An 11,047-nucleotide genomic window follows, 5' to 3' on the forward strand; every position below is an offset into this window, starting at 1 on the left:
TTGACAACTGATTTCTTCATGACGGGACAACTTTTCGAGAAATACTCTAATATGAAGTAGTCATTTTAATAAGTGGTAATTTCAATAAATCCTAATTTCCCACTGTAGTCCTTAACTGGTGAAAGAAGTCTTGAAGAAGCTGATGTCGTATCTGACAGTCCTAAGGTAACAATAAAACATTTTATTGAATTAACATTTAATTAACATATTATTTAGTTTTACAGTTTATTACATTTGCCAACACTAACACTTATCACTTAGTTAATGTCACTTAGCTTGTTCGAAAATGTTCTGAACACCCAGCTTTAGCCTTCCAAGGACAGTTGTTGGAAGCCCAGCCTTAATCAAAGAAGATCAAAATCATCTCTCTGAAAAAGAGGTGACACACAATTAGTTTTCGTATTCGCATGGAGCACTGAAGTGTTTCAGCTGTGAATCTAAGGGCAGTTACAGACTATCGATTTTTCTGTACGCGTTCATTCCAGCATGTTCTAACGCTCGAAGAACACAAAACTGCACCTGTACGCGCGTAAAAGCGTCCAAAATCGAGCTTATACGAATAAAACGCTAGTCTAAAACCGCCCTAAATCAAGATAATGCCTATGATAAAACCAATTGGGATTGTCTAAAGAGAAATACCATTGCTTTCTATTACTTTTGTGGATGTGGAATATGTAGTTTGGTCTGTTGAGAGTAAAGTTAACAGAAATCAAAAAACACAATGTAGAAAGACAAAACACTTTCATTTTTTTTTGTCATTGTACAAAAAATAATATTGATAAGAGCTCTGTGATAAGAGTAAGCATCCTTACAACTAATGTTGCACTAAATAAAAGTATTGATATCTCAGTGGGTATTGTTTCATCTTTAGTGCAGTCCTCATCAAAGTCAAAGTCAAAGTGTAAGTGCTCATATACATCTGGCGAAGACTGTATTGTCAATGAGGATTGTGACAAAGTTTCATCTTCATAAAACAAAAATGTAACTTGAGTTGCAGGAGACTGATGCTCCGTAACCACCAATAATGTGCAAGGAATATATTTTCATTAACCAATAGAAACACTTCATTTGCACATACTCGCGCAGCACATCTCTGGTGGAAACAGTTTAATAAAGCAAGAGAGATAAATGATGGGACTCTATTGGTTAACTGGTGGAAACAGAGCTTGAATGCCTGTTTAGATATTTTTGAGCAGTTAAGTCATCCGTACTTACCATCTCATTGTACTCCATGACATGCTTCTTGATGGCAGATCCATCGACCCAGGTAACAAAGTCTTCAAGTGATCTGCTGACGAGAAATGCTGGGTCCTTCACAACCTGGGGGCCGACGCGGATGTGGCCTTGCTCGATCAGCTTTGTGGCTTCTTTCAGGTTCTCCGACATTTTATCTACAATTTTTCTGTTTATTACATTTAATCATGCAAAATAAGCACACTCAGACATCAGAAAAACAGCCTGCTACAATCTATGTTTATTACAGTCCAAGTCAAAACCATATAGTAGTGCAAGCCCAGGGTTGTTTTACGTTTACCTATACTAATTTGTAAAAATTGTTTATTTTATTTGGAAAATAGTTTGGGCGCGGGAGAGCTCCAATCCTTTTTGGCCCCTAGGACTCCAGACCTCTAAATCCGGTCCTTCGAGAAATATAGATGATAGGAGCAGTTTGCATGAAAGATGAAAGTAACTGTTTCATGCAGACCAATGGTACAACTAATTTATTGAATGCATTTACCTATGTTTTGACAAATAAAATGATTATGTTTTACACTATTGCGGTCATTACTAATTTTACTTTTTTATGACTGCCAATATGTTTTCATTGATGTGCCTGTATCACCACCTATGCTATATAGGCTTAATTTTATTATAAGACAGCAACAAATGAGCTGGATAATTTTTGTCTTACAATTCTGACCTTGGCGGTTAAAGGGTTAAATTCTGGTTTAGTTCGCGTCCCTTGATTTTAGAGAAGCTCGATATTTTGGCACAGTTGCATGTGCCATGATCACGAGATGACTCGACAGTTGGTATGCGGAACAAAACCCTAATTTAAATCATAACAATAAAATGATTGATTTATTGACTTACTTCTAACCATGACAACTGGAAGTCTCCGCCTGCAGAAAGAACTGGCTGACACATTTGTGGCCAATACCAAATCCCATCTTGTCGGGATTAGACCTATTTGATACAATTTCTCAAGAAGCTGGGCGCTGGACTCCGTTCTGAAGTCTGAGTTGGCATCCAGATCTTTTATCTTGTTGGCCAGTTCGCGAACTTCGCGAGATAGTTTGTTGTACCTATTGTAAAAGAGAATGGTGTTTATTACAGATAAATGACTACTACACTGTAAGCAAAACACTGCTTTTCATTGCTAAGCCAATACACAAGGGCAATGAGGGTCGGTATTTGCCTCTAGTATATTTTTGATAGATTTCTGTGATAAATGTGTTGTAAAACTTCGACAATCGTTTACTTACTTTGTATAGTCTTCCCGTTTCTGAATGTAGTACTTTTTCATAACTTTCACCTCACTCAAGTTGTTATCAACCTTCCATGATATAAAATCAACTTTTTTGAGCAATTTCTGCTCGTGGAATTTTAGTTTTCGCACCATTTTTCGGTTTTATTCAGACTGCCGAAAGTAAAGAAACGCACGTTGTAATTTTTTTTTTTATCTACCATCCATATAGACAACTGCAAGTTCTACGAAAACCTTTTATGACAATGACAGATAGTAATGGTTCTGATGCTTGTTAATATAGCCATGGACAGCCCACAATCTTGTCTAGCAAGCAAGGCGGTTTTAAATAGACGATACGCGATGTTTAAAACACGTTTAAAAATATGACTGTGATTATGGCCAGGCTAAACCGCCGCGGTTTTTAACCGTGTTCCTTTGTCAATCAAGTAAAGAAATGCAAGCGGCTGCACTGGCGGTTAAAAACCGCGGCGGTTTAGTCGTAGTGCGGCCTCGACCTTATAGGTTTAGTTACGTTTTGTTTGACCTGTTTATATGTAATATCATTGTTGACCAGGGATCAAGTAAAATTATTGTGCTGTGCCCACTGCTGTGCCGCTGCATTTAAAATCTATTACATGATCATGAATTTTATCTATGTATTGATATGCTATACAATTGGTGTTATTATCGCAATCAATAAGATAATATAGTACCTTAATCCACACACACTGAAAGATTAGTTAATTCGAAAAATGATAAAGTTTTGGTAAAATCCGGGTCATTATGAGATGGTTACATAATATTTAATAACATTTCCTTAATTATTGTCAAATTAGTTGGATATTCTGTCTCCCTTGCTCTATTGCAAATAGTGCTGGTAAGTTGAGAAGAAACAAAACAGAACAGAGTAAACATAGCAATCACTAGTTTGGCATGGCAATGGCATGGCAGCAGCATGTCATCAACATATTCTAATAAGTCTACTGTCGAAAAAAGCGCGGAAACGTTCGGTCGTTTGGTTGTGTTTTGTAATTGTTTTTGCAAATATTGTGAAAATTGATTTTTTAGTTGACAAGAGTTGATTATTCGGGTGTTGTAAATAATAGTACAAGTATTCTATGTAAATTTGTATATTTTTTGTAAGTTATAGTGTATATACTGGACATATAAAGGTAAGTTTTTTGTAATCTTTGTACTTCAGGTAACTCCTTATGGAGTTACCTGAAGACCCAGGGGGGACTGCCCCAGACATAGGACATAATGTGACCATTGTAGATGGATCTAGCACTGATGGCTCTTGTAGCCAGGATAATATTAATAGGAGGAAACGACACTCTGTAAAACATGTCGCCATTGCAACAAAAAAAGGTCGAGACAACGTCATGGCGAGCCTTTGATAATAAAAGAGGACGATTGTGTTTGCAATATTGATGATAGCCGTCAAAGAATGCATAGTATATTTGCAAAACCAGCCCCCAAGCCACAGTCACAACACACCATTTCTACAGCTGATAGTATGCCTGCTACTGTTAACGATTCAGTACCAGCTCAATTATTGTCAAACTCTAACTCCACATCTACAGCTCCCCAACCAGTAGGCAGACTGATGTACCAGAAATCAGATGTGGCACCTTTTAATGTTCATGTACAGCGAATGCAAACCTCGGAAAATGATAATGTGTCTCTACATCCTGTAGTGTTTGGGAAGTTCCTAAGGAAAAATAATGTATCTCAAATTGTAAATGGGAGCTTGAAACGCATTGGAAGAAATAGAGTGACTATTTCTTTCAGCGATTTTCAGGCTGCCAATAACTTCTTGACCAACCCCGCCTTGTCAGCATCAAACTACAAGACTTTTATCCCGACTTTCTCTGTCACCCGGTTGGGAATTGTACGAGGAGTTCCCTCCGAGTGGTCAGAGGAAGAAGTCTTAGAAAATATATCTGTTCCCATAGGCTGTGGACCGATATTAAAAGTAAGACGACTGAAAAGGAAAGTTATAGAGTCAGGTGTCAATGAGTTAAAACCCACAGAGTCAGTGGTACTTACCTTTGATGGCCAAGTTTTACCTAAACGCATTTTCATGTGCTATGCAGCACTACCTGTAGACCTATACATATATCCTACTATACAATGCTACAACTGTTGTCGCTTTGGGCATGTCAGAGGTCAGTGCCGCTCAACTCCCAGATGTTACAAATGTGGTCAGGGACATACTGGAGAAAAATGTGAAGTTGATGATGAGCATATAAGATGTTGTCTGTGTAAAGGTTCTCACCTAGCTACTGATAAAAAATGTTTAGAATTTGAGAGACAAAAAAATATAAAGGAGACCATGGCTAAAAGCTGTGTGTCATATTTTGAAGCTAATAAACAACACCCACCTATTTCAAAAATTTCATATGCTGATGCATTGCTGAGTAATAATCCTAATGGAACAGAAAAGGATTCCTCACACTCTAGTCCAACTACATCTTACTCACACTCTAGCCCAACTACATCTTATAAGAAAACTATCTTTATGAAACCTCGCTCCCCACCTCAACCTAGATCTAAAGGATATGATGTGGCAGCGCATAATGCCTTGACAAGGGATTATGACATGCCTGTCACTAACAAAAATATTTATAAATCTAATGAGACCACTCAATCTGTGAAAGAAATAATTCTATTGATCGTTAAGTTACTGTCCCAATCTGGATTGGGTAGTAGTATCTCACCGTCCCACGCTGCCCCTATTATGAATTTTTTCACTCAACTCTTAACCGATAATGAACAGCCAATTTCAAATCCTTCAATGGAACTGTAGAAGTATAATACCAAAGAAAGCTGATTTACTCTATTTAATAAATAAGTTTAATTTAAAAATTATAGCCTTGCAAGAAACTTGGTTAAAGCCTTCATCCAATTTCAGGATATCAGGATTTTCCTGTATAAGAGAGGACCGCTCTGATGGATATGCCGGTGTTGCTTTGCTTGTAAAGCATGGCATTCCTTATTCACATATTCCCCTTCCTGCTCATAACAATGATATATCTATAATTGCTGTTTCCGTTAATAATATCTGTTTTGTCTCATTATATATCCCTCATCCTTCTTCAACTATTTATAATGAAGTAAATCACTTATTGACACTGCTTCCGAAGCCTCTTATTCTTCTTGGAGATTGGAATGCCCAACATCAATCTTGGGGTAGTTCCACCACCAATTCCTATGGTAATCTAGTCATTGATATGATGGACTCCCATAATCTTTGCATCCTAAATGATGGTTCTCCCACCCGACGAACTGCACCTGGAGAGGGAATAAGTTGCCCAGATGTTTCTATTTGTAGTCCAAACTTATTTTCTTCTTTATCCTGGAAGGCCTCTCCTCTTTCATTTGGAAGTGATCATTTCACTATTCTTTTGTCATTTCCGTTTAATAACTCTCCTACCCCAAAGCGTCCTCCTCGTTTAAAGTACAATTTAAGTAACGCTAACTGGGATACATTCAAGGAACATCTTGATCAAAAAATTTCCTCTCTTCCTTCAATAGAACACAGCGACGAAGCCACATGTGCAGCCGCTCTGGCAAAGATAATGGTCGAGACTGCTGATAATGTTTTTCCAGTGAAAAAAGTAGGAGGAAACAACATTCCTTCTCCACCATGGTGGGATTCGGAATGCACTACAGCGGCCAAAGGGCGTAAGGAGGCTGAACTTGCTTATAGAGAATCTAGTACCAATGAAATTTCGATATTGTTTTGGAGGCAATAGACAAGGCAAAAAAGCTTTTTAAAAAAAAGAAGTTTGAAGGTTGGAGAAACTTTTGTTTATCTGTATCTCCTAATACAAACCCTTCTGTGGTTTGGAATAATATTAAAAGATTTCGATCTGCTTTTAAAGAAGACTGTTCCTCCAACCTTCCTTCTTCACTAACAGATGAATTTCTGGATAAACTCGCTCCTCCCACTGTTCCTGAGTTTATCCTTTATCTCCAGTGTTGGACCTGAGCGGGCTTAATGGCCCATTCACTCTACTAGAACTCAAAGGAGCCATTTCTAAAACCAAAGATTCAGCTCCTGGACCAGATGGTATACCATATTCTTTCTTTACCCATTTAAATGATATAACTCTTCTTTACTTTTTAAAATTAATTAACAAAATATGATTTCTGGCGAGATTCCCGAGGCTTGGAAATGTCAAGATGTTTTGCCTTTCCTTAAACCAAATAAGGATCCTTTTGATGTCTCTTCTTATCGGCCTATAGCTCTGTCCACTGTCCTAATGAAACTTACGGAACATCTGGTCAAAAATCGCCTGGAGTGGTTTATTGAAACTAACAATATACTTAGCCAGAACCAATTTGGCTTTAGGCGGGGCAGAGGTACCATTGATAATATAGGTGTTCTTATCACGGACATTAGACAAGCATTTTCCGATGGCAATACTCTGATTGCAGCATTTATGGACATTTCAGCAGCGTACGATAATGTCATTGTTTCTCACCTTCATAAAAAACTTAAAAATCTTAAAGTACCACTTTTGCTCTCCAATTTTATTATAAATATGTTATCAGGAAGGTGTATTAATCTTACTGTAAATGACACTAAGAAATCTAGGCTTTTGTGGAGAGGGTTACCTCAGGGCTCGGTTTTAAGCCCATTACTCTACAACATATACAGCCATGACCTAGAAGATTCTTTAGGTACAGAGGTTAAAGTTCTGCAATATGCCGACGACTTGCTTGTGTATAGCTCACATCGAAATGCTGAAATGGCTTCAGCTTACTTAAATAAATCCCTTATCCACCTGAAAAGCTGGCTGGATGACAATGGCCTTGAGATTTCCTACTCTAAGAGCGTCGTGGTTCCTTTCGCCAGGACAAGGGTACCGCCTGTGGTATCTGTCAAGTTTGATTGCCACCCATTCCAACGAAAAGCTTTACACGTTTCCTTGGTGTTGTGTTGGATTATAAGCTTACAGGAGTTCCCCACTGCGACCATATTGTAACTAAATGCGAACGACTTTTAAACATGATACGATGCCTTACAGGTGTCTGGTGGGGTGCCCATCCATTTTCGCTTAGACTCCTATACAACGCTTTGATTAGAAGTAGTATCGATTATGGCACATTCTTATTAATCCCGGGACAAGTTAATGGCTTTAAACGGATAGATGCTGTCCAGTCCAAAGCTCTACGCCTGATCTGTGGTGCAATGAAATCAAGCCCTATAAATTGCCTACAAGTCGAATGTGTGGAACCACCCTTACATTTAAGGCGTCAATATTTGTCAGATAAGTTTTTATTTCGCTGCTTTCAAAATTCCAATCATCCCCTACGATCAAGCCTTCCACTATTAAATAACTCTTTGACTTCATCTAACTATTGGTCGAATAAAATAACTCCGTGCCTACTAAAAAGTTATCAAAGGTACATGTCCATACAATCTCCAACCTATCACTATCCTGAATATCCCCTTTTCTGTGATAATTTTTCTGCTCTTACTTTATCTCCTGATGTTCATCTCAATTTAGGAGTAACTAAAAATGATATGGATCCAACGTTAATTTTAATTCAATTAAAGACGATCGGTGGCATAGCTGGCATCATATATACTCTGATTCTTCCAAGCATGCGTCTTTTGGCCATGTGGGGGTTGGGGTGTACCATTCCAATACAAAATTATTCAGAAAATAAAACTCCCTCCTGAAACGTCAGTATTTACGGGAGAATGCTTTGGATTACTTAAAGCCGTAGAATATATCTTACTTGCCCAACTCAGAAAAACTTTAATTATAACGGACTCAAAAAGTGCTCTTCAAGCTCTTAGTAAATTCCCATTTAATTGCAAATTAATATTCCCTGTCATAATTAAATTAAGAACTCTCCTTGCCAAGTGTTCTGATTTGGGATACTCAGTGTCTTTTGGTTGGGTTCCAAGTCACTGTGACATCTCCGGCAATGTAATTGCTGACCGGCTAGCCAATGAAGCTGTTAAAGATGGTGATCTATTTCCATATAGGAATTACAGTCATGACCTGGCCGCTCTCGCTGGTTCATCTCTTAGAGAGAACTGGAGAGAGAAGTGGATTGAAAGTTGCCAGATCAAGGGCAAACATTATTATTTTATTCAACCTAGTATTCCGTCTAAACCTTGGTTTGGCAAAACTAAGTTTGGTAAGAGAGCCACCTGCTGCCTTATTCGTATGAGACTGGGTCATGTTTGTACTCCCGACAATCTTGCTAAATTTAAACTGGTGGAGTCTGGTGTTTGTGAGTGTGGCTTGGGCATTGCAGACACAAATCACATATTTCTCTCGTGTCCTCTCCATGACAACTCCTTCCTTTATGAAGAACTTATATCCTACAAAGTCCCATTACCTACATCCATCTCTGTCCTTTTAGCCTCTAATGACTTAACTATATATAACCTATTGAACATATTTATAAATAATAATGATATTAAAATTTAAATATGTATTCCCCAACTCTCTAAATTTAATTTATTATATATATATTATCTTTGTTTCTTTCGCTTAATCCCATATAATCTTCTCCTGTAGACTTCCGTATTCCAAAATTCCGTATTTTCCGTTGATTTCGTTTCCTTACCTTTACGCGTCTGTGGCGGATGCGCAAACAGCGCGAGCCATCAAAAAAAAAAAAAAAAAAAAAAGTCTACTGTCAATAATGTTTGGTGTTGTATTGACGGTCAAAACTATTTGTTATTAAAACATTCCACATATACACTTTTTGAAACATTTTAATTACAAAACAATTATATCAAGATGCACAAAAGCGATTGTTCCTTCCTTCAGTCCCGTCACAAGTACACAAGCGGCATCGGAAAGAAGAATTCGACGACGTACTTAACAATTTATTCAAATAAGAAGTTTCAGTTCCGTTTCGATACGGAATGGAAGCTTCCGTCGCGGACTCTTGGTTTACCGCGCCGCCCTGGAAAGTCCAGGAGCTGGAAACGTTGAAGAGCCGGTTAAACTTTCATAAAAGTCAGTTGAACGACTTTGATATCGAAGAATGGAGTAGCCACACGAGGCGGCGGAACCGCATGGTGAAGTGTGCTGGAAAATACGGTGTTTAGTGAACCCCGAGTTCCTGACTCAGGCATGGACCAAGTTTTATGAGTGTGCGTGCCTCTTACAACATAATCCCGAACGAAGCGGTGACCGACGGTAAGATGGTGTCGCTGCACTTGTGCGAGCGCCGGGCGCCTTCATCACTTCCCTGAACCATTATTTGAAGCTCAATTATGAACATATTGAGGTAAGTTTTTGTTTGGCTCTGTATGCGTAATAACCACAATAAGTAGAAACGAATATTAATTAAAACCAAGATTTGTTTAAAATAAACTGAATAAACTCACACTTCTTCTTTTAGTGGCATTAAAAACCGATAAGGGCAGAAGTACCATTTGTGGCCAACTGTACTGTTTAGTGGCCAATGTATTGGTTAAATATGTTTGAAAAAAATTTATAGTAAGTTATAGTTACTTTGTTTGTTTCAGTATAAACTTTTAAAAACTTACTAAACCACACCACAGACCGGTCATCGCGGGATCGGGGTAACCCCGTGATGTTTCTTCTCACCCGGGCTTATCATAATTTTAATTTAATTTTATTTTATTTGACTTCTAATTAATTGTTTTTATGGACTAACGTCTGGAATAAATATATCATTTCATCTCATTTCATTTAAACATTTTGTTTTAATACTTTTTATATATTAACTTCAAATGTCAACTGGCCAAAAACGGTTTTAAAAGTGGCCAAAACCGGTACTTCTTTACTTGAGATACAAGAATAACACTTAGGTAGGTTAGGGATATTTTTGTATTAATGTTATTGACATAATTACTAGAGATGGGCCAAACATGGGTTTCACTGAATACAAATATTCGGCTAAATGTTCAGTAAAACTTTTTACCGAACCAAATATCGGCATAATTGATTCCTAAGTAGTGTAGCAAGGCGGTCCTGGTCTTCGGAATCAGTGTTTTTTTTTTACGTATAACCTGTATTATTCTAAATTAAAGGAAATTCATCATTGTTTACATTATTTATTTTACCCTACAAACAACAAGACAAATATAACTAAAAATTGTGACAAATAAAAAAATACTATTTATAAACAAGCAGACAGTGCTGCAACAATATTAGAAACAACTGGTCAGACGCACAATAGACGACGTCACACGCGAAGAAAAAATAACCGTTATGCGAACCAACAAGCTCGAGACGGGAGTACGGTACTTTTACTTTTTGTCTAGCGACACCTTTGAACCAACACCATGTAAAACTACAAATGATTATTTTTTTGTTGCAATACAGCAATTTAATCATGCAACTTTGATTAAAACAAAAAAATTGCTAATTTCTCACAATAAAGACCTGCTTGATTATAATATATTATTATTTTATAATAAAAATCACTGTAGCTTAATCTCGGACAGTTACATACTATTTTATATTTGTTTTTAATTAATATCTATCTTTATTATCTGCTGTTATTGGAAATAAAGCTACTCTGCCAACACAAACATAAGCTTCACTGTATTTCATAACCACATGGTGA

At 37.4% G+C, this 11,047-nt stretch overlaps 1 protein-coding gene across 1 annotated transcript; it reads right to left on the bottom strand.

Moving 5' to 3' along the window:
- Positions 1 to 203: 203 nt before the first annotated feature.
- LOC141438101 (U3 small nucleolar ribonucleoprotein protein IMP3-like) lies at positions 204 to 2,734 on the bottom strand. The gene is made up of 4 exons (XM_074101778.1): positions 2,487 to 2,734; positions 2,095 to 2,306; positions 1,216 to 1,391; positions 204 to 368 (listed from the first exon to the last, which is right to left on the bottom strand). Exons 1-4 carry the CDS (start codon positions 2,621 to 2,623, stop codon positions 345 to 347), a joined length of 549 nt encoding a protein of 182 aa, XP_073957879.1. The 5' UTR covers positions 2,624 to 2,734; the 3' UTR covers positions 204 to 344.
- Positions 2,735 to 11,047: the final 8,313 nt, after the last annotated feature.

The sequence above is a fragment of the Choristoneura fumiferana genome, chromosome Z, assembly GCF_025370935.1.
Source record: "Choristoneura fumiferana chromosome Z, NRCan_CFum_1, whole genome shotgun sequence".
Lineage (NCBI taxonomy): Eukaryota > Metazoa > Arthropoda > Insecta > Lepidoptera > Tortricidae > Choristoneura > Choristoneura fumiferana.